Below are 24,474 nucleotides of genomic sequence, written 5' to 3'. Positions count from 1 at the left end.
TTGTAGTTTGTTCATTTTGTTTCGTGTTCATCTAATAACATGATGTACGCTTACCACGCTGCACCTTGGTCCAATCCCTCTCTAAACGATCGTGACAAAGGGTCTAGTTGATGTGTAGCTTGCGCAATCTCTCCTTGCAAAATGTCATAACGTAAATATGTATGTTGAGGATAAAGAGCATAAACATCTCAATGGATTATTATAAACGTTGTCTTGCTTGAACCGTAGATGTGGGACCAAATTCAGAAATAACAGAACACACCTGGCCACTTTCATTTTCTGACTGTTTTCACGCACAGGAAAGGATGGCGCTTGTTCTCAATTAAAGTCACACATTTTGTTGAAAATGGGTCTAAAATGGTTTCATGTTGTAGTTGGTTTCAGATGTGTGTGTGTGTGAGTGCATGCATACCTACGTGTGTGTGCGTGCAGTTAACTCTGTTTGGAGTCCATCCTGAAAGACCTCTAAAAACAGATAATGTGAAACACCTGAGATGCTACAGGGAATCTCAGCTCCTAGGAAGAACTCCCCAACAGCCATGATAACAGACATCGCTGATCAACAGACCAGATCAATTAACCCTGTAAATGGAACAATGTGTGTGGGGGGGTTTAACATCTCACATGAATGTTTGTTGTGTGTACAAAGCCTTAGCCGTAGCAGAGAGGCAGGCTTGGTACCGTCTGGTGAGCATTCTCATGATGACAGGGCGTTGACGAGCTCCCTGCAGGGCAGATTCAACCCTGGCTCATGAGCACACCACCCACAGCCAGGTCTACAGAACTGTATCATTTGGCATGGGAAAACATCTGCCCGTGTGTTTTATCTTGGCATTCTCCACAGCCAACATGCACTCAATGCCATGACAGAGGGCATTACCCATGTAATGCTGGCACCACGTCCCTAAACAACTGTCCTGTTTTCTTTCAGATGGGTACTTTCACTGTTTTAGGAGAATGAATGTGTGGTTCAAATCCCTCATTCATTCACAGGTCAAATCTGCTCTCCTTTATTGTGTGTTACTCTGCAGCGCTCAGAGAGGAGAGGGGGAGATATTTCTCTAATAAGAGTTTGCCTGCCAAGGCGGCGAGTGGTCCCAGTCTTGTGTGGTTTATGGGGACAGTTGTAAACCTTAATGGGATTGTCTGTCCAGGCAGCTAGGCACTCCTGGTGATATATGACCGTCTGGTGTGAACGGGCACATGATGCCAGAGGCACGAGACAGTCTCCATGGTGGCACTGCGCCAAGCGGAGTAACTCTCAGAGCAACGGTGCCCTCGGCCAACAATGCCATGGCAATACCCGTCTCTCTTGCCCATTCTCAAGTGCATGGCACAACAGACAGTGATCTTAACAGTACGGCTGCCTCTCAAATGACACCCTATTCCCTATACAGTACACCCTATTCCCTATACAGTACACCCTATTCCCTATACAGTACACCCTATTCCCTATACAGTACACCCTGTTCCCTATACAGTACACCCTATTCCCTATACAGTAAACCCTATTCCCTATACAGTAAACCCTATTCCCTATACAGTACATCCTATTCCCTATACAGTACACCCTGTTCCCTATACAGTACACCCTATTCCCTATACAGTACACCCTATTCCCTATACAGTACACCCTATTCCCTATACAGTACACCCTGTTCCCTATACAGTACACCCTATTCCCTATACAGTACACCCTGTTCCCTATACAGTACACCCTATTCCCTATACAGTACACCCTATTCCCTATACAGTACACCCTATTCCCTATACAGTAAACCCTATTCCCTATACAGTACACCCTATTCCCTATACAGTAAACCCTATTCCCTATACAGTACACCCTATTCCCTATACAGTACACCCTATTCCCTATACAGTACACCCTATTCCCTATACAGTACACCCTATTCCCTATACAGTACACCCTATTCCCTATACAGTACACCCTATTCCCTATACAGTACACCCTATTCCCTATTCGTCTCTGGTTACAGGTACAGTATAGTGCACTAGAGGGAATAGCTTGTCAAAAGTAGCTCACTATGTAGGGAATATGGTGTAATTAAGTATGCGGTCCCAGTACGTGCATTGATTATAGAGAACCAATAAGGATAATCAACAACATGCAGTAAGTGGAATCTACCAGAGTGAAAAGAGCTCTACATTATGATGTCACCATTGAAAAGCCCTTTTGGAGCTGCTGGCTTGTCCTATAAACTGGGTGGTTCGAGCCCTGAATGCTGATTGGCTGACAGCCGTGGTATATCAGACCGTATACCACAGGTATGACAAAACGTACAATTTTACTGCTCTAATTATGCTGGTAACCAGTTTATAAAAGCAATACGACACCTCTGGGGTTTGTGGTATATGGCCAATATACCACGGCTAAGGGCTGTATTCAGGCACTCCGCGTTGCGTCGTGCTTTACCACACCCCCTGAGGTTTTATTGCTTAACTACACAATGCCTTCATAAAGACTTCATACCCTTTGATTTATTTCACATTAGTGTTGTGTTACAGCCTGAATTCAAAAATGATTAAATAGATGTGCTTTCCCCCATCTACACACAATACCCCATAATGACAGTGAAAACATGTTTTTAGAAATGTTAGCAAAAAAAATACAGTCAATAAATGTTAGAATCACCTTTGGCAGCGATTACAACTGTCAGTCTTTCTGGGTAAGACTCTAAGAGCTTTGCACACCTGGATTGTACAATATTTGCACATGATTATTTTTCAAATTCTTCAAGCTCTGTCAAATTGGTTGTTGATCATTACTAGACAATCCTGATTGGTTCCCGAGTGGTGCAGCGGTCTAAGGCCCTGCATCTCAGTGCAAGAGGTGTCACTGCAGTCCCTGGTTTGAATCCAGGCTGCATCACATCCAGCCGTGATTGGGAATCCCATAGGGCGGCGCACTATTGGGCCGGGTAGGCCGTCATTGTAAATAGGAATTTGTTCTTAACTGACTTGCCGTCTTAAATAAAAATGTAATAAATAAAAAAGACAGGCATTTTCAAGTCTTGCCACAGATTTTCAAGCCGATTTAAGTCAAAACTGTAACTAGGCCATCCAGGTACTGTACATTCTATATCGTCTTGGTAAGCAACTCCAGTGTATATTTGGCTGTGTATTTGAGGTTATTGTCCTGCTGAAAGGTGAATTCATTTCCCAGTGTCTGTTGGAAAGCAGACTGAACCAGGTTTTCCTCTAGGATTTTGCCTGTGCTTAGCTTTATTCCGTTTATTTTTATTCCCCCAAAAAACCATAGTCCTTGGCGATGACAAGCATACCCATAACATGATGCAGCCACAACCATGCTTTAAAATATGAAGAGTGACATTGTGTTGGATTGGCCCCAAACATAACGCTTTGTATTCAAGACATAAAGTACATTTCTTTGCCACATTTGTTTTGCAGTTTACTTTAGCACCTTATTGCAAACAGGACGCATATTTTGGGGGGATTTTTTATTCTCTACAGGCTTCCTTCTTTTCACTCTGTCATTTAGGTTAGTATTGTGGAGTAACTACAATCTTATTGATCCATCCTCAGTTTTCTCCTATCACAGCCAATAAACTCTGTAACTGTTTTAAGGTCACCATTGGTCTCATGTGAAATCCCTGAGCGGTTTCCTTCCTCTCCGGCAACTAAGTTAGGAAGGACGCCTATATCTTTGTATTGACTCTCTGTATTGATACACCATACAAAGTGTAATAAATAACTTCTCCATGCTCAAAGGAATATTCAAAGTGCTGTTTTTTTACCCATCTACCAATAGGTGCACTTCTTTGCGAGTCATTGAAAAATCTCCATTGTCTTTGTGGTTGAATCTGTTTGACATGCACTGCTCCAATGATGGACCTTACAGATAATTGTATGTGTGGGGTCCAGAGATGAGGTAGTCATTAAAAAAAGAATGTTAAGCACTATTATTGCACACAGTGAGTCCATGCAACTTATGTGACTTGTTAAGCAAATGCTTACTCCTGAATTGATTTAGGCTTGCCATAACAAAGGGGATTGAATACTTATTGACATTTCAGCTTTTCATGTTGTATTCATTTGTAACAATTGTGTAAAACATCATTCCACTTTGACATTATGGGGTATTGTGTGTAGGCCAGTGACACATCTCAAGGAGTGTGAATACTTTCTGAAAGCACTGTATATATTACTGCATAACGGCATAGCTGTGACGGCCGTGATCTAGAGCCTTCAGAGGTTGACTGGAGTATTAGGACGTATTATGACGTGTGAGGCGTCTGTGGAATGTCATGTGCACTCCACCACAAGCCTGCAGTGGATCATCTCTGCGCTATCTGCATCATGGCCGTCCTCGCTGACAAGCTAAGCCTGTCTAAAAGTCTAAAACTGATACCACCTATAAATATGGATGGTTCAGATTCTACCGCCGACTGATACATTTGTGGAAAAGAATAGCCCGTTCTTATCCTGACTGTTTCCCATAGCCTTGGGATTTAAAATACAATCTGTGTTGACTGAGTGAAGTCTTTCAGATGAGATGGAGATCAGGAATGATCACTATAGGCACCCATTCTCAACGCTGTAGATGAATTCTGCCTGTTGGGAAGTTTATGTATTGTATCCCCAGATGGATATAGTCCTAGGAGTTGTGTAATAATACTGTTTGTGATGACTGGCTGCCAGCCTCTGCTGGCCCTTTGGAAGGGAAATCTAGATCTTCCCAGAAACAACCCCCCTACTTCATCCTAAGCACCTGTGTAGATCAGAGGGCAAGTTGAAGCATGCGTGTTTATGTTTCTATCTATCCAATTCATTCAGACCTACATGAAGTGTGAAGAGGGTAAGGGGACAGGCCTATTTCCAGTCAGAACGCCAAATGTCAGGCAACAGTCCTTTAATTACACTATAATTACACGACAAACAGTCCTTTAAATTACAATACAATTACACTATACTACAATCATTTTAATTACACTACACTACAAACAGTCCTTTAAATTACAATACAATTACACTATACTACAATCATTTTAATTACACTACACTAAAAACAGTCATTTTAATTACAATACAATTACACTATACTACAATCATTTTAATTACACTACACTAAAAACAGTCATTTTAATTACAATACAATTACACTATACTACAGTCATTTTAATTACACTACACTAAAAACAGTCATTTTAATTACACTACACTAAAAACAGTCATTTTAATTACACTACACTAGAAACAGTCTTTTTAATTACACTACTATTACACTACACTTGAAACAGTCTTTTTAATTACACTACTATTACACTACACTAGAAACAGTCATTTTGATTACACTACTATTACACTACACTAGAAACAGTCATTTTAATTACACTACTATTACACTACACTAGAAACAGTCATTTTGATTACACTACTATTACACTACACTAGAAACAGTCATTTTAATTACACTACTATTACACTACACTAGAAACAGTCATTTTAATTACACTACTATTACACTACACTAGAAACAGTCATTTTAATTACACTACTATTACACTACACTAGAAACAGTCATTTTAATTACACTACTATTACACTACACTAGAAACAGTCTTTTTAATTACACTACTATTGCACTACACTAGAAACAGTCATTTTAATTACACTACTATTACACTACACTAGAAACAGTCATTTTAATTACACTACTATTACACTACACTAGAAACAGTCATTTTGATTACACTACTATTACACTACACTAGAAACAGTCATTTTAATTACACTACTATTACACTACACTAGAAACAGTCATTTTAATTACACTACTATTACACTACACTAGAAACAGTCATTTTAATTACACTACTATTACACTACACTAGAAACAGTCATTTTAATTACACTACTATTACACTACACTAGAAACAGTCATTTTAATTACACTACTATTGCCTGACATTTGGCGTTCTGACTGAAAATCGTCTCAATCGGAAATGACCTTTAACTTTCTGGCGCAGCATCTGTCACGCTTCAGCGATACAGACTGAATAGAGACGTAAACGGGACTAATGAAGGAATGTATTTACCGGGACCTTGTGATTCATTCCAGGATCGAATGGTTTTCTATTCTTCAGGTGTTCATCATTGCCTCAGCCAGTAATGAATAAATAAATAATTGATATGTCATTACTACATTAGTACTTAAATTCATTATTCATACTCCTGTTGATTTTGAATCATGTATTTGCCTGCATGCTACTGACACAAAGTAGAACCAAATTGGGCTGCTTATTGATATCAGATTCATTCCTTTATTATCATCCAAAATACTGTAACAATTTCAACATGAAATTAATTTCTCTCATTATATGCATATAATCTCATATATAAGATATGGCACTTTCATGTTCCTTGCTTGGTTTATTGGAAGTGTATCATGGAGATACGGTGTAAATGTTCATGGTTTACTAAGATGAGGACTAGGTTTTATTTGCAGGTTTAGTAAACGGAGAGGATCATGGAACTGGTGCCGCCACACAACCATCATTTGACCATGATTAACAGGTAGAATTGCATCCAAACATTTCTTCCTTGTGAGGTTACTGTATATTTAACATTCTAAGGTATATTCTTCATATCAATTCTAATTTATTTACAGCAAACCTGAGCAAAAATCATTGTAAACAATTTAAACATTTTCTTACAAGATCAAATGAAATACAGTGAAGAGAAAACGTTATTTTCAAGATGTCCATTTCTCCTGTGTTTATTATTATTTTTATACCTGACCTAGTGTTATGTGCTTTTTGTAAGATCCTATTCTGGACTTTCCATTTCCTACCTCTGATATTGAACTCTGTTGAGGAAACATTTAGCTGGATGGTTTACGCCTGTTGTATTCTGTCATGCGACAAATAAACTTTGATTTGTAACCCGCTCCTTGTGCTGAATATGATAAATAGATAATAAATTAAACATATTGTATAGGCATGCAGGTGCAGTGTTTACATGTGTTGTTCTGGCTTTATAAGGAGTAAATATGACAGCAATTGTTGTATGAAGCCTGAAATATTGGAACACGGCTTCAATCTTTTACTTTCAAAGGCAATATCTTTGTGATTGTGAATGTAGATCCAGTGCATTCCTTCATTGACCTTAAAACTCCTGAAGGCTCTCCTCTTCTGAGTACATTGAGGACACGCTTAGTGCTGAGGAGGAGAACATAGCTCCCCAGGTCAATCTCTGTCTAGTCTCTGGATCAGTCTGCACCACTCTAGCCTCTTCTGAGTGATGTAGGCCGGGGTGATGGTCTGGACAGGGAGGCGAGGCGAGCCCTCCACTCTGGCCCTCTCACACAAGGCCTCTGCGTTACAGATCACATACATGCCGCAGTCATAGCTGTTCTGCTGCAAAGGACAGGGCTCCTCCACAAAGGGCACTTTCCTCCCCGACCCCAGGAAGGGCTCCAGCTTTGTGGCGATCCGCCGGGCGTGAAGCGAGTTGCCACCACTCTGCGAGTCGTAGTGGGCAAAATGGCCGCCGTCGCGCAAGAACAGCAGCAGGCTCCAGTGAGAGCCGCCGGCAGTCTGGATGGAGTTGTCGTTGACAGCCAGGAAGACCCAGCGCCGGGAAGCTAGCCCCAGCGGCTCCAGAAACAGGGCTAGTTCCTCCGGGCAGGCAGCACACTTGATGAACTGGGTGACCTCGGGGCTGATGAAGATGGCCGCTTCACCAAGGCCCTTGAAGAGCTCAGCAGCAAAGTACTCGAAGGCAAAGCCGATGACCTGGTCGTTGAGCCAGTGAGGGCCCTCCAGTAAGGCCACATCAGAGCGCCGCAGGAGGCTGTCCTGGTAGCTCAACACAACGGGATCCATTCTCTCCAAGGCAGGGTGGGGGCGGACAGGTAGACAGGGTCAGTCTGGAAAACATGGAGGAACCGGTTTTGGGGAGATTAAGTGAAAGATGAAGCAACACTACTCTACACAATCACAAACTGTCATCTTGTCAGATTTTTCAGGAATGAGCGCTAGCTAATTCATTAGTTGAGTGTATGAGGAGGTTTTCTACTAGTTAGCTATAGCCTAGGTGCTGAAAGTACTTTCCAGATAGCTAACCTAATAGATAGCTAACCTAACCTTAGCTATGTTGGCAGGCTGATTAGCTATAAATAAATAAATAAAACTTCTACTGGATATAATCTTCAATCTCACAATTAGTACTATAGCTATAAAGCCTATCTAACAACACACTAAGTTAGCTAGTTATAGCTAAAATATTTTTATTTTGGTCAAAGTTGGCAGGGTTGCTGGCGCTGCATTGCGTTTTGCTATGCTAGCTAGTGGTGACTCCCAGGCCAATGGGTTTGGCATGCGCAGTGGGTTTTACGATGTACGAAATTAATAAACAAACGAACATTTTATTCCACATACCTTACCAGACACATTCACTAAAAAGGTCCATCAAAAAATGCAACCTTCCTTTCTCGTTGCAGTAAGAAACGTAAACGAGTACAAACTGCTCCACTACTGTAAACATTTTGCGACAGTACTGCGGGGCAAGTAGGCTTTCCGAGACCCGCTCTGTCCATGCGGGTGATTCGCTGAATGAGTCGGTACATCCAATCCCCTCGAACCTCTCTGGGAAACCCTCCCTCCCTGATTATTTCACCCCGCCTATCAAGTAGCGTGAGCGCGCACTGTTTAGCAAAGAGAAAAGGCAGCAGAGGTTTCATCGAACGTCACCGGGGATAGGAAGGGCTGCTTTTAATACATTTTAAGAACAGAAGAAAATAGGACACATATGCGTCACTGTTCGGGACTGATCTGAATTTTGAATCATTTTCGGGGGAAGTTATTTGGAGAGAAGAACGAAGGCGCAGTTGTTTAAGGAAACCCAGGGAATTAAAAATCAGATTTGAGAGTTGCATTTGTGTGCTAATTCCCCTGTCCCAAACGAGAAGGCTTCCGCGCACAACAGATTTGGATTAACGTTCATTGATGTGGTAAGGTAAGAAGTGTTGTTACTGTCCCAAACGAGGCTTTTCATGTGTGTATAAATATATATATGTATGTACCAATCACTGGGGTATGGTACCAATACGCAAGGTTTTGCTATTGACGATATGATTTTTGGAATTCCATTCATCGCGCGTTGAACTACCCTTCCCACTGAGCCACAGGGAGTTTATTGCGTGTAGTTACCATTACTTGAAACGCTGTGTTAATTTGACTGGATTAAAGCTTGACCACTTTGAGATTGTGCGTGTATTAAAGAAACCACATTTTTGCATTCAAATTGAGTTATTTTTACTTTGTCAGTAGTGGGACACCCATTATTACAAAAGTCTATTGCTTTCGAGTAGTAAGTTATTGTCATGAGCTGTTAGATAACTGATGTTGTAGTTTATGTCAAGGGAACCGAAAGTTTATAACCTACGCACTATAGTTTTTAAACAAAATGAATTCAAGTCAAATCAAGACAGTATCTGTCAACGTCCATGCAGATGCATTGTATCCCATCAAATGTATCAAGCATTTAATAGGAAGGTTACAATGTCCCGCCAACTTCAAGTGATCTCAGACCACCCTCTTTTGACACAAAGTAATCAAACAATAACTGAGAGCAATAGCAGAGGTGTGTTGTCTCTCTCTGTCTGGGGCGGGGAAATGTTTGCATGTATTATTTAGTGGAGGTCAGCCAGAATAGTTTATGATGCAGTGGATGCAGTACAGACTGCAAAGCAGTGGAATTGTAGAGGAGGTCTAAAGGGGTGAATAAGCTGCTGAATCATGGGGCCTGCCCAGAGCAGCACTCCTTAGCCCATAACATTTGTTCCATAGCTTTATCCACTACTTATCCCTCAAGCTCACCTATCCTCATACTGAGTTGATTGAGAATGTTTATATGATCTTTGTAGAATGTTATTGTTTGTAATGCCAGTGCAGAGGCTATAGCCTGTATTCTATACATGTCTTCTGTAGCTTGGATATTGTTTAGCCTCTGGAGTCTGATATGGGTATGATGGGAAGCGATTACTCAATGCTGAGCAACAACAAGACATTTTGAAATGACTAAAATATAACAAATGTTTAGTAACTTTTATTTCTTATTGTTGTTGCATTGTCGAGCCTGCAAGTAACCACTTCGTTGGACTGTGTATACCATGTGTATCCCGTACATATGTCTAATAAAACTCCCAGGTACTACAACTATATTCTCCATAAAGCTTGCTACTTTGGCCCATCCTCTGCTTGTTACTTTGGCTCATCCTCTGCTTGTTACTTTGGCCCATCCTCTGCTTGTTACTTTGGCCCATCCTCTGCACAGGTGATCAGAGTGGGTCTGGAGGAATGCATTGGGACTGAGAAGACACAGCTGCATGCTGGGATAGCACCATAGAGTTACCTCTATGGTTAACATCCAATGAATAGTCATGATATGATGTTCTGGGGAGTGTCCATGGCTGGAGCTTGTATACCTGAAACGTGTAATAGCCTGGGTCAGGACTAGGCTACAGGATATTTCTGATCACAACTGGATACATTGTGACGTTTGGGTTCATCTTGTTGAACTAAAGGCCTACAGGATAATATGGAAAGCAAGCCATCAGAGATGAAGGCTTGAGAAAAACCACATTGTGCTGATATGAACCTAGAGAGGTTCAAAAGTGGGAGTGATAGTTAGCGCAGCAGAGTAGCTACAGCAGCTGTTGTAGCCAGAGATCTAACACCTGATGCAGTAGAAGCGGTGCTGATGCAGTAGAAGCGGTGCTGATGCAGTAGAAGCGGTGCTGATGCTGTAGAAGCGGTGCTGATGCAGTAGAAGCAGTGCTGATGCAGTAGAAGCAGTGCTGATGCAGTAGAAGCAGTGCAGTAGAAGCAGTGCAGTAGAAGCAGTGCAGTAGAAGCAGTGCAGGTGCAGTAGAAGCAGTGCGGGTGCAGTAGAAGCAGTGCGGGTGCAGTAGAAGCAGTGCGGGTGCAGTAGAAGCAGTGCGGGTGCAGTAGAAGCAGTGCGGGTGCAGTAGAAGCAGTGCGGATGCAGTGGATGCAGTGCGGATGCGGTGCGGAAGCGGTGCGGATGCGGTGCGGAAGCGGTGCGGATGCGGTGCGGATGCGGTGCGGAAGCAGTAGAAGCAGTGCAGATGCAGTGGAAGCAGTGCAGATGCAGTAGAAGCAGTGCAGATGCAGTGGAAGCAGTGCAGATGCAGTAAAAGCAGTGCAGATGCAGTGGAAGCAGTGCAGATGCAGTAGAAGCAGTGCAGATGCAGTACACTGGGGCTCTGGAAATTGTTCATGTATGTTCTTAGGTGGGGTATGCTGTAGTATACTTTAGAAACCGATTATCTTTGAGGTGGACCAGGGAAATCAATGTGAATGGCCATTTGGCTGCACATTATTTAGTCGTTGTACACTACTCTGTAGACGCTCCAAAGTCTGAGCTGTGGGGTGCTGCAAGCTTCACAGCAGTAGCAGAGCTCTTCCAAAGTTTTGATGGCTACCCTCCATGATGGAAAAGACCATTGCAGAAATATACAACTATTGCATCACCCTAAAGCTATCGCTCCCCAACCACAGAGACTGTAGCCAACATGTAGACTGTCAGTTCTATCCTGATTGTTTTGTTCACTGGTGGACCGAGGTGACAAACTGCTCCTCTGACCATGCTATGCTTTTCCCATATAGGCCTACACAATGCCTTTGAGGATTCTAAAACCCAACATGACCTCAAATGAGTGACCTCATTGCCACGTGTTTCTGTGGGGTGGGGTGGTAGGTCACGTGCTGAGTCACTTGGTCAGCCGCACGTGAAAAGTGTTGTGCGGCCGCATGGCCGGATTGTATGGCGTAAGTGATTGGCACGCACATGAAGTGAAGTCATTAAAGTGGAACATGCCTGTTGCCCATGAACAAAGCTCCCCATTCTCTGTGGCCATTACAGAAGGAGGCTATGGAACCTCAATGGCTTGGCTTCCCCCATGGCTTTGTATTTCCCCTCGTTAACTCCTCATGGTGCTCAGACTGGTCAGAATGAGAGTTTCTACTTTTAATGTCACATGCACAAGCACAGTGAAATGCCTTTCTTGCAAACTCAAAACCTAACAATGCAATGGTTAATAACAATGTATTACTAGAAAACCCCTCACAATAATAAGAAATATAAAATACACAATTAAGTAAGTAAGCATACTAAATATAGGACATTTTTAATAAGTAAGTTCCAATACCATATTTACATGTGCAGGGATATTGGAGTAATGGAGGTAGATATGTACAGGGGTAAGGAGACTAGGCAACAGGATATAAGATAAACAGAGTAGCAGCAGCTTGTATGTGAGCGGCTGTGTAGAGTCAGTATAAATGTATGTGCATATTATGTGTGAGTGACCTAATGATGGAGTGCGAGTGTGTAACAGTATAACTTTAGACCGTCCCCTCGCCCATACCCGGGTGCGAACCAGGGACCCTCTGCACACATCAACAACAGTCACCCACGAAGCATCGTTACCCATCGCTCCACAAAAGCCGCGGCCCTTGCAGAGCAAGGGGAACTACTACTTCAAGGTCTCAGAGTAAGTGACGTCACCGATTGAAACGCTATTTAGCACGCACCACCGCTAACTAAGGTAGCCGTTTTACATCCGTTACATAGGGCCCTGTGAATGTGCATAGAGACAGTGCAAAGATTGAAATAAAAGGTCAATTAAAGGTTAACTCAGTCTGTGTAACTATTTTGTTAGCTATTTATCAGTCGTATTGCTTGGGGATAGAAGCTGTTCAAGAGCCTGATGGTGTCAGACTTGATGCACTGGTACCTCTTGCCGTGCGGCACCAGAGAAAATAGTCTATGGCTTGAGTGGTTGGAGTCTTTGATTTTCCAGGCGTTCTTTTCACACCGCCTGATATAGTGGTCCTAGATGGCAGAGAGCTCGTCCCCAGTGATATACTGGGCTGTCCGCACAACCCTCCGTAGCGCCATGCAATCGAGGGTGGTGCTATTGCCATAACAGGCAGTGATGAAGCCAGAGGATTTTAGGGCCCATGCAAAACTTTTTCAACCTCGTGAGGGGGAAGAGGCACTGTGGCGCCTTCTTCACGACTGCGTGTGTGTGTTTGGACTATTTGAAGTATTTAGTGATTTGGACACAGAGGAACTTGAAGCGGTCTACCTGCTGCCCCACCGTTTCCTGTCGTCCACGATCAGCTCCTTGTTCTCGCCGATGTTGAGGGAGAGGTTGTTGCTCCCGCACCACACTGCCAGGTTACTGACCTCCCTGTAGGCTGACTCATCATCGCCGGTGATCAGGCCTACCACCACCGTGTCATCAGCAATCTTGAAAATTATGTTGGAGTTGTGCATGGCCACACAGTTGTGGGTGAACAGGGAGTACAGGAGGGGACTAAGCACACACCCCTGTGGGGCCCCTGTGTTAAGGGTCAGCGTGGCTGAGGTGATGTACCCGGGGTCGTACTATCAGGAAGCCCAGGATCCAGTTGCAGAAGGAGGGGTTCATACCCAAAGTCATACGCTTGGTTACGAGCTTGGAGGAGACAATGGTGTTGAACGCTGAGCTGTAGTCAATGAACATCATTCTCACATAGGTATTCCGCTTATCAAGAGTGATCAAAAACAAGGAATTGTTTGTATTTTCCTAACATTACCGGCTGTGTTTTCTGTTTTCACCAAATTTAGTTTAAATGCAGGTCAGGCCTATGATTTGGCTACTAGCCTACTTGGTCACTAGACTACTTGTTACTTGGTCACTAGACTACTTGGTCACTAGACTACTTGTTACTTGGTCACTAGACTACTAGTTACTTGGTCACTAAGTACTAACTTGGAAAGTTCTCCTTTAACTACTCCTTTAACTTTCCACTAACTTGGAAAGTTCTCCTTTATAGTACTTGTTACTTGGTCACTAGCCTACTTGTTACTAGCCTTGGTCACTAGCCTACTCATTATTTGGTTATTAGTGTCCCTTTAAAAGTACGGAGTTCGCTCCTACAGTAGTTCTCCTCTAAAAAGGAGTGTCTCTTGTGGAGATAGGACGGGGCCAAATCTTTGTTTAATTCATCTCTATTGAGAAACCCCTGTTGACATTTTAGTTAATATGCTAGAACAATCACAGGAAACTTAAAGGGCATGTAGCGAAAGTTGCTTCTGGAAGAAATCCCTTGAGTTAATTTTACCTACTGCTTCATCACTCTTAGCAAATGAGGTCTAAGGTATTTCATAATTTAAGCAATAGATTTTATTTAGCTTAAATGGTTACGTCAACTAAATTATTAGGCCAAGATGGAATTACCATTTAACCTCACTTCTTGGACATACCAGAGCCTTAGTAATGCAGTTTTAGAAACTGTTCTTTGTCCTGTAAGCCTTACATGGCAATGCAGGAATTTTGATAGCGCAAACTGCACAGGGCTGCAGGCCAGAAGGTTGTGGGTTCACAGACCACCATGGACAAGAGTAGGAGTGGAAAGTTCTCCTTTATAGTAAAAGCATTGCATGAATCTATCATCATATTTACAGACCCAAGAAAATATTGCCTTTTATAAACATTTCATTAAACTCTACATAATTTTAAACATTAGCAGAATATATTTTTTAATACCACACAAATTACCAAAATGATAGGATAAGAATGGACACCGAAGGGCCTCCCGATTGGCATAGTCGTCTAAGCCACTGCATCGCACTAGAGATCCTGGTTCGAGTCCAGGCCCTGCCGTAGCCGGCCGCGGCTGGGAGACCGTTGAGGCGGCGCACAATTGGCCTAGTGTCCTCCGGGTTAGGGGAGGGTTTGGCCGGCGGGGATGTTCTTGTCCCATCGCACACTAGTGACTCCTGTGGTGGGCGCAATGCACGCTGACACGGTCGCCAGGTGTACGGTGTTTCCTCTGACACGTTGGTGCGGTTGGCTTACGGGTTAAGCGGACATTGTGTCAAGAAGCAGTGCGGTTGGGTTGTGTTTCGGAGGACGCACGGCTCTCGATCTTCGCCTCTCCCGAGTCCGTACGGGAGTTGCAGCGATGGGACAAGACTAACTACCTAATTGGATATCACAAAATTGGGGAGAAAAAGGGGTAAAATAATAAAAAATAAAATAAAATGGACACCGAGATATGTGTTCGTTCATCTTATCATATTTCTCCAAAAATGTTACATTTAACTTCTGGCTATTCTTCTTCCGTGGCTTATCCCAATGAGAGAAGGTCAAGTGTTTCGCTAAAAGCTGTCTGAGGTTAAACATCTTCTATTGTACAGAAAGTGAATAGCTTAATCAAATGGTAGTGAAATAATTAGATTACTTCCCAAGCAAAGTGTATTTTTTGTCTCCTCTGCTGTAGAAGGTTGTAGCTCAGCCTCTGAATGTCAAATAAATGAAACCATGATGTCCCCATATGTGTCGGGGTCACGTCATTCCCGGGCTTCTACACCTGCATTGCTTGCTGTTTGAGGTTTTAGGCTGGGTTTCTGTACAGCACTTTGTCACATATTTATAAAGTAAGAAGGGCTTTATAAATAAATAAATAAATACATTTGATTGATATTTTACATCTACAGCTGTTATAGATCACTTTATATAATCAGATCTGTTTTATTTTCTTTCAAATAAGCTTTATCTGGCCATTTTCACTCCATTATGGAACTTTAAGGGTTTATGACATAGTCCCTCTAGTAGTAATTTAATTCATTGGTTGCATGATGCGTGACAATATGTTTTGGAATGTTTGTTTTAGGACTGATGCCCAACTGAGCGTTCTGCTCAATACATCCTTATTGGGTGCTGATGAATATTTGTTCTAAAGTGCATTACTGTGGCTTGAAAACACAATGACATTTCTTAAGAAGGCAAATCATTATTAGGAAAAGCTTTTTATTATTTTGATGTCACCAGATTGACTTTAGATGTAGTATTACTTTAACTAGGTAGCTAAGATTGAGGGGAGACCTCCAGATTTTAGCTAGCTAACGTTAGCATTGCCAGCTATTTTTGATGAACTTTGCAAGCTAATGTCATTGCCATCTGTCTAAAGTAAATTTGACAACATGATGTTGATGATGGTAAAGTTGTTTCCTACTATTTTATGAAATAAGCCCAAATCCTAAAAACATTATACCAACCTATAGAGTTTACAATTGCATTGATGAACATCCCCCCCCCCCCCCCCCCGCCCTCCCTTACTATATAATTGGCAAAGGTCCCGTAGTCGGCGTAGTAATAAACCCCAACCTAGCAACCCATGTGACCTCAAACTGTTCACACCCCTCTTGTTGGCAAAGAGAGAAGTTTGCACTTTTCAAAGCTTATTTCCTGCAATTCTACACATTTTGCAATGTCTTATGTGTGTTCATATTATACAAGGGGTTCGACTGAGTTAAAACATTTACCTTTTTGTATTTGGTTATATTTTTTTTATTAGTCGGGACCCTTGTTCTGTATTGACCCCGTTCTGGGTCCAGATTCGGACCGTGGTCTGCCTATTGCGTATGTGGGCCTGAGATATTAACCTTCATCTGCCAGCAATAGGCTACTGGCTAATGTTACAAAATAAAAAGATGAACATTTCCTACAGCTGGATCTTGTTTTCTTGAATATAAGGATGCCTTTTGGGGGCGGGTGTGTAAACAACAAGCACTCTGATATTCTATCACAATAGATGGGTTATTTAGAACTTTCTCAACATGGTCTTCTTGTCAGTTTATTCTGGCTGTAGGAGTAAAAACTAGGCCTGTTTTATGCTAACTTTCCAGTCAGACCTTGTCTGGTGTTCCACGGTCTTTTTCCACCTCTCATTCCTTTGTTCACTCACTGCGCGCCCATTTAGCACGGAAAATGCTTCCCCTGGTCATGTCACACAACTCCAGGCGAGCTGTGAAAGTTACAGGCACGGAGGCTAACATTCGCTCCAAGTGTTTCTGGAGGTGGGGCCAATGTAAATCTGGGAAAATGGACTCCCAATAGGATCACTGGACTGCTGTGACCATCTTATTCAAGGCAGCACGCTGTTGTTCAGAGAAAAAAAAACACCTGAGCTGTCACTATTTTGGATGATAAGTCCCTTTTTGAAGACGAATTAGATCCCTTCCTGAAACAAGTTCCTGGCTAATTGGTCAAGATGCTAGTTGAATTAATCAATGTGAAACTGGCTGAGCTTCGATTCAGTATAATAGTGACTTATGGACAGATTTTTACACTAAATCTATACTTTGCTTTGGGGGGAAAAAACACATTTGTGTAAAATTACAAAGGTAATGTTTGATGTGGCCTCTGTAAGACCTAGGACTGCCACAAGAATTGTGAAGCTCAAAAGTTCTCAAGTTTCTTTCCATACGTTCATCTCAAACAAAGCATGGATCAATGTGGCCACTGTTTCAGATTTCTGCGTCCCTCCTTCCACTGCTGCTCTGACTGCACCATTCGTCTCATATTTCAAAGAGCGTCGTCTGGCTGCAGACTGACAGCGATCAGTCAGGCCCGTCGTCATGTTGAAGAGTCTCTGAGAGCCCTCTGAACACTGACCTATAGTTAGAGGTCATGTTGTATCTGATGCGCTAAGCAGATGTGCTTAACATTCAGCCCTGCAGTTAATGTCATAGCCTGCCCATTGTACTGTATATGATGAATATTGCGTTAGTGCCATCATGGCTGCCAATGAATAAGCTATACCGTTTTGTTATACATGGGAAACCAATGGCGTAATTAAATTGTTGCTAGCAGCACAGTTAGTCACCAAAACTCTGGATAACATGAAAACAACCTAACCAGGTCGAGTAAAATGGTCAGTGTTCTCTCATTTGTGTCTGGAAGTAGCTAGCAAGTTAGCCAGTTAGCTTGGGTGCTTGACTGCCGCTCTGATCAACCCCACTCTTCCACTAGTGTCTATTGTGCGCTCTGTACGATCGAAGAGCAAAACGCTCTGAATTGACCCAGGGCGCACGCTGGCACTACAGATTGAATTTACACACCCAAAGTTGAATGATTTCATATGTATATAATGTATTATATTCTACTGTATTTTAGTCAATGCCACTCCGACATTGCGCTTCCTAATATTTATATATTTTTTAATTCCATTATTTTATTTTAGATTTATGTGTATTGTTGTGAATTGTTAGATACTACTGCACTGTTGGCGCTAGGAACACAAGCATTTTGCTACACCAGCAATAACATCTGCTAAATATGTGTATGTGACCAATACCATTTGATGCCTAGCTAGTAATTTATGCTAACAGGCTAGCAAGAGGTTGCATAGCAACAGCATCAACTTCCTGTAGACAGGCGAAGCGCTAGTATGCTCAACTGAAAGGATACCGTTCGTTTACAGACTTATATATTCATTAAGTATGTAGTATACAGTATGTTAGTATGGGTATTCGAACACAGCTATGGATTCTGTTATGGAGTGTGTGTACTATAAGACTGCCAACGACTCCAGTTGATTTGAATTGAACCGGATACGTTTATGATGGAACTCAGGATTACCTTGCACAGCATGACCTCATATGGCTGGGTTGTATCTTTGAGCATCTTTCAGTCTAAACCTTTTTTTTATTATACTAAAAGTTGTACGCCCTCCAGTGTGGATTAAGGGAGGGACTTTTCTTACGTTCACAAACGGGAAAAACTGTTATTTTGTTTTTTCTCCTCACTAAATTAAAATAACACTGCTGCTGGCTCGCTTGCTCTTCGCTAATGATGCGAGTGTGTGTTCAGTCGTCGGTCTATTGCCTGTAAAATATCCTAACCTATTAATTGATGATAGGCCCTGCTTTACTGAAGTTGCAAGCCAAGAAATTGCGAAATACAGCATTCCATTGCAAGATACAGCTTTTGATTGCTGATAGATAGGCCTAGTGCCTTCTGACTCCTGTCTGCCTGGTGGCCAACGTGCCTGGTCATGTCTAGAAGGGATACATCTTTTGTCAAATTTGTCTTAAAAAGTATATATATTTTTTCATTTCAGCTAACCCCCCCTAACCTTTATCAAATGATCCGAACCTGCTACGTTAATTCTCCTAACCTGCTGTATGCGTTTTCCTAAACCTACGAAAAGTAACATTTGACCAAAGTGTATGCCTTCTAGACAAAACCGACCGGCCTGTAATGTGCTCCTCTCCTCTCTTTGTCCCTCGCTAGCTCTATATGAAAGATGCGAGTGTTCTTGGAAGTATTGGAAACTAAATCAGTCCACTCCTTTCCAAAATCTTAAGAGTCGCTTCCTAGCAAAAGATGTCTTCTTTCTACTAAATGTCTTGATTTAAATCACAGTATTTAACAAACAGGCAGGCTGCGCGCAGGTAGTATGAGATTATTTGATTGACAGTTCTGGTTGCCTAGTGATGGACGGTAGTCACGCCCCAGAAGCTGCATTCCTTTACAAACAAGTAAAATACCCGTTCAGTGGCGCTTGGAAACTATCTCCAGAGAAGGTTTTGTGTCCGCATTTAAAAAGCCTTAGTGTACCTTTACAGACAGACAAACAAACATGCCGTAGCTGGGTGCTTTCAAGGGGTATATGACTGGTACAGAACTTCATTGCTTGGCTCTTGCGGTCATATAATACGACCATTATTTCTTATTGTTTTTAATGGAAAACTGATTTAAAAAAGGCTGTATTTAAACATTTACTTTAGATGTGTGTAGCCTTTCTTTTTTACGTTAAGAAAAATCATACAATTCCACGTCAATTCACAATGCAGAATAATGGTCGTATTATATGACCGCAAGAGCCAGGCAAAGAAGTTCTCTACCACAGTCATATACCCATTGGAAGCACCCAGCTACGGCTGTTTATTTGTCTGTAAAGGTACACTGTCTTTTTAAAACGTTAAGCAAAATTGTCCTTTTGTAATTTTCCATAGTATGGGATACAGTTATGAATCAAGACATCACAAGTGACAACTGCAGTGTGGTTATGTAATTAATGTCTCACAAAGGAATCATCCCGCAGATAATTCGATCAACATCAACACAGTTAATTGACTGTGATGGTTAATTTGATTCAGATCTTCATACCCTGCAGGTCTAAAGACTGTTTGTGTTCAGTTGGTTGCATGGCCGCATCATTCCAACGACTGACGGAGGCATCGAGCAGGAAACAGACCATTTATCAGTTCAGATCTGTTGGCACTGAATATTCAAGGCAGGTTGTATCTCTGGCATTGTAATGGGAGCAGAAGTCCTCAGCAGACAGCTGTGAAACAGGACATGAGTTCTGGTGTTTGCTCAGTCATTGTCTCTCGAACTTGCATTGTTCATATCTTGCATTACTCATCTCATATGTGTGTGTATATATAGTATTCTATACTATTCTACTGTATCTTAGTCCGTTACGCTCTGACATCGCTCGTCCGCATGTAAATAGTCTTAATTCATTCCTACTTAGATTTGTGTGTATTGGGTATATGTTGTGTCATTTTATATATTACTGCATTGTCGGAGCTTGAAGCACAAGCATTTAGCTACACCCGCTGATCACGTGTGTGAGATCAATCATTTTATTTGAATGTGTGCGCTTGCGTGTTAGTGAGAACGGTTGATGCGATTTAAAAACTTTTTTTTTTTTGATAATCCGATTTAATATAATAGTTTGATTAAAACATTTACAGTGGCTTGCTAAAGTATTAACCCCCCTTGGATGTTTTCCTATTTTGTTGCCTTACAACCTGGAATTGAAATTGATTTTTGGGGGGGTTTGTATCATTTGATTCATACAATATGCCTACCACTTTGAAGATGCAAAATATTTTTTCTTGTGAAACAAACAAGAAATGAGACTAAAAAACATAACTTTAGCGTGTATAACTATTAATCCCCCCAAAGTCAATACTTTGTAGAGCCACCTTTTGCAGCAATTACAGCTGCAAGTCTCTTGGGGTATGTCTCTATAAGCTTGGCACATCTAGTCACTGGGATTTTTGCCCATTCTTCAAGGCAAAACTGCTCCAGCTCCTTCAAGTTGGATGGGTTCTCCTGGTGTACAGCAACCTTGAAGTCATACCACAGATTCTCAATTGGATTGAGGTTTGGGCTTTGACGAGGCAATTCCAATACATTTAAATGTTTCCCCTTAAACCACTCAAGTGTTGCTTTAGCAGTAGGCTTAGGGTCATTGTCCTGCTGGAAGGTGAACCTCCGTCCCAGTCTCAAATCTCTTGAAGACTGAAACAGGTTTTCCTCAAGAATTTCCCTGTATTTAGCGCCATCCATCATTCCTTCAATTCTGAACAGTTTCCCAGTCCCTGCCGATGGAAAAACATACCCACAGCATGATGCTGCCAGCATGATGCTGCCAGCACCATGCTTCACTGTGGGGATGTTGTTCTCTGGGTTATGAGGTGTTGGGTTTGCGCAAGACATAGCGTTTTCCTTGATGGCCAAAAAGCTCAATTTTAGTCTCATCTAACCAGAGTACCTTCTTCCATATGTTTGGGGAGTCTCCCATATGCCTTTTGGCGAACACCAAATGTGTTTGCTTATTTTTTTCTTTAAGCAATGGCTTTTTTTCTGGCAACTCTTCCATAAAGCCCAGCTCTGTGGAGTGTATGGCTTAGTGGTCCTATGGACAGATACTCCAATCTCTACTGTGGAGCTTTGCAGCTCCTTCAGGGTTATCTTTGGTCTCTTTGTTGCTTCTGATTAATGCCCTCCATGCCTGGTGTGTGAGTTTTGGTGGGCGTCCCTCTCTTGGCAGGTTTGTTGTGATGCCATATTCTTTCCATTTTTTAATAATGGATTTAATGGTGCTCTGTGGGATGTTCAAAGTTTCTGATATTTTTTTGTAACCCAACCCTGATCTGTACTTCTCCACAACTTTGTCCCTGACCTGTTTGGAGAGCTCCTTGGTCTTCATGGTGCCGCTTGCTTGGTGGTGCCCCTTGTTTAGTGGTGTTGCAGACACTGGGGCCTTTCAGAACAGGTGTGTATATATACTGAGATCATGTGACGTGCACACAGGTGGACTTTATTGAACTAATTTTGTGACCTCATGAAGGTAATTGGTTGCACCATATCTTAATTAGGGGCTTCATAGCAAAGGGGGTGAATATATATGCACGCACCACTTTTCCAATTGTTTTATTTTATTCCCTTCACCAATTTGGATTATTTTGTGTATGTCCATTACATGAAATCCAAATAAAACAACATTTTTAAATTACAGGTTGTAATGGAACAAAATAGGAAAAATGCCAAGGTGGGTGAATACTTTTGCAAGGCGATGTACATGCTTTCTAAGAAGAACGGTTTCCCTAATAATAATAATCCTGATGGCACTCTGATAAATGCAGAAAACCACCCATCAAAATAAATTTTCTACCACAGCGACTGTTATTTCTGGGAAGCATATTTGTTTGAGTTCGGACATATAATGTTTGTATGTGAACTATTTCTAAGATGCATTTCTCAGAAAACCAGGTGTTTTTAATCGCAGAGTAAGGTGTTTATACATGACTATTGCATAATCTGTCTACTGCCATAATCAGTTAAATAGCAAATTATTACTGTATTTACCAGCCATAGTGTCTGGAAGAGTCCACCCGCTGGTGCCCAGCTCCTCCTCTTGCCTTGAAGCTGCCTTGCCCCCAGGCCAGGACCTGCTGAGCTGAACCAGGCCTTGGCCTTATGGCTACCATTCTTATAGGGTAATGGAGTGTGTGTAATCCAGGTCACTGATACCTCCTACAGTAACCTCCCTGTCTCTTCTTCTTCACCCTCCTCTCCACTCCCTCTCAGCTGCTTTTTCTCCCTCTGACCAACCCCAGCTGCTTGCTTTCAACACCGGCGGAGTGGATGCTCTGACATCGCCCCACTCACTCCTCTAGAGTCGAGTGGTTCCCAACTTTCCCAGTAGAGGCTGTTTGCATCAGGATTGGGGTCAATTCCATTTCAATTCAAGAAGTACACTGAAGTTCTCTTTAGAGTACATTTTCCTCATTGAAGAGAAATGGAATAGGTTTTACTTTCTGAATTGAAATGGAATTGACCCCGACCCTGCTTGGCATCATACAGTCCTTTGCCATGCAACTCACCACCAGACAGATTTGTGCTTGAGGTGATACCTTTCTAGTGGTTAGACTTGGCAAACTTCTAAAGAGGTGTACAAGCCAGCTACACATGAGCTCAAGGGTGTTCTTTATTCAGTTGCTGTGGGCTTCCTGCCACACACACACTGAACTTCTTTCCAGTGTGAATTGATGAGTGCCTTTACCAGGAAATGTTTTTAAACAAATCTGTGTGATGACTATATATTCCATGCCAGCTAGTTCCCCCATGTCTTAATTTTTTATAAAACGTGTTGGCAAAGAAATCCACAACTGTCTGGAGATTAGAGAATGGCCAATTTGTTTTATTTTTATGCTTTAAAAAATATCTGGCAGTTACAGTGCACTTCATACCTTCATCATCATATCATCATATTAGTTACATTGACATCTTTGAATTAGACCTTTTCCATGTACGAAACCCATTTTTCCCAGTATTCTTGACCTCTCTCCTGTTGAGTTCTTAAAGGTCATACGCTCCATGTGGTGTATTTCTTTTACAATGTCTATCCATTGTGTCACTGTGGGAGGGTCTTTTTGTAGCCATTTCCTAGTGATAGCCTTTTTACTGGCTGCCAGTAGGACCTTCAAGAGGTACGTTTCTCTATTGTGTAAGTTATCAGGTATTTCACCCATGAACAAAGAAATGAATGTTTGTTCTATGTCAAATCCCATTAGTTTTCCAATGTTAGAGCTTATTTCTCCCCAGTAAGTTTCGATTGCGGGGCAAGTCCAAAAGATATGAGAGTGGTCCGCCCTCCATAGACCTCATTCTCTCCAACAAGGGTGTAGTGAGCCAGTCTGTTTTGATTTCAGTTTAGGTGTTATGACGAAACGTATGACATTCGTCCAACAGAATTCTCTCCATGACCTTGAGTTGGTGGAGATTTGTTGAGTCTCTAATATGTTCAACCATGTTTCATCAGTTATTTCAATGTTAAGTTCCTCCTCCCATTTCTTTTTAATACAGTTTGTAGAATGTTTCTTTGAGGATTGAATACCCAAGTAGAGATTTGAAATAGTTTTTTTGTTACTCCCCAAGTTGTATGCGTTAGTGAATACTTGGATTCATTTTGGAGGTGCTCGAGGGTCAGTCACTTATCTCCCTTAAGAAATAGTGTCGAACTTGTAGGTATCTGTAAAAATCTTGTTTATCCAGGCCATGTTTTTTTTACTTAGGTCCTGGAAGTTATCTAGGTCCCCATTCCTTATAATTGTACTGAATGATGTGATGCCTTTCTGTGTCCATTGTTTAAATCTGCTGTCCTGAGTTGCAGGGATGAAGTTGGGGTCGTATGCGGGCCAACTCAGCAGTTTGATCTCTCTGTCTAAATAATTTTGCTTAACTACCCTAAACCATGTCTTCAGAGAGAAATGAATCCACTGATTTTGTCTATTGTCTATTTATTTTACCATGTCCTTATTTCCCAAAAC

The 24,474-nt window shown here is 41.8% G+C and overlaps 2 protein-coding genes across 41 annotated transcripts in view; one reads left to right on the top strand and one right to left on the bottom strand.

The window, feature by feature from the left end:
• Positions 1–6,282: 6,282 nt before the first annotated feature.
• On the bottom strand, positions 6,283–8,642 carry senp8 (SUMO peptidase family member, NEDD8 specific). Of its 2 annotated transcripts, none has more exons than XM_036963826.2 (2): positions 8,421–8,642; positions 6,283–7,909 (listed from the first exon to the last, which is right to left on the bottom strand). In XM_036963826.2, exon 2 carries the CDS (start codon positions 7,863–7,865, stop codon positions 7,227–7,229), a length of 639 nt encoding a protein of 212 aa, XP_036819721.1. In that variant the 5' UTR covers positions 7,866–7,909; positions 8,421–8,642; the 3' UTR covers positions 6,283–7,226. The 2 variants fall into 2 exon arrangements, with proteins under 2 accessions (XP_036819721.1, XP_036819722.1); XM_036963827.2 differs by having other exon boundaries at positions 8,426–8,596.
• myo9aa (myosin IXAa) overlaps positions 8,575–24,474 on the top strand; it is a 196,192-nt gene continuing 180,292 nt past the window's right edge. For 27 of the 39 annotated variants that reach the window (XM_090223039.1, XM_090223026.1, XM_090223024.1 and 24 more), the window contains exon 1: positions 8,576–8,997. The gene's annotated coding sequence lies outside the window, so the exon portion shown is untranslated. Of the gene's footprint in view, positions 8,998–24,474 lie in introns of all 39 variants that reach the window. The other 12 variants (XM_090223020.1, XM_090223008.1, XM_090223004.1 and 9 more) reach the window with 2 other exon arrangements.

The sequence above is a fragment of the Oncorhynchus mykiss genome, chromosome 26 (assembly GCF_057628025.1).
Source record: "Oncorhynchus mykiss isolate SJ-2025 chromosome 26, ASM5762802v1, whole genome shotgun sequence".
In the NCBI taxonomy this organism is placed as follows: Eukaryota; Metazoa; Chordata; class Actinopteri; order Salmoniformes; family Salmonidae; genus Oncorhynchus; species Oncorhynchus mykiss.
Note: the sequence above shows the minus strand (reverse complement) of the source record. Positions and strands in the feature narration are given on the sequence as shown.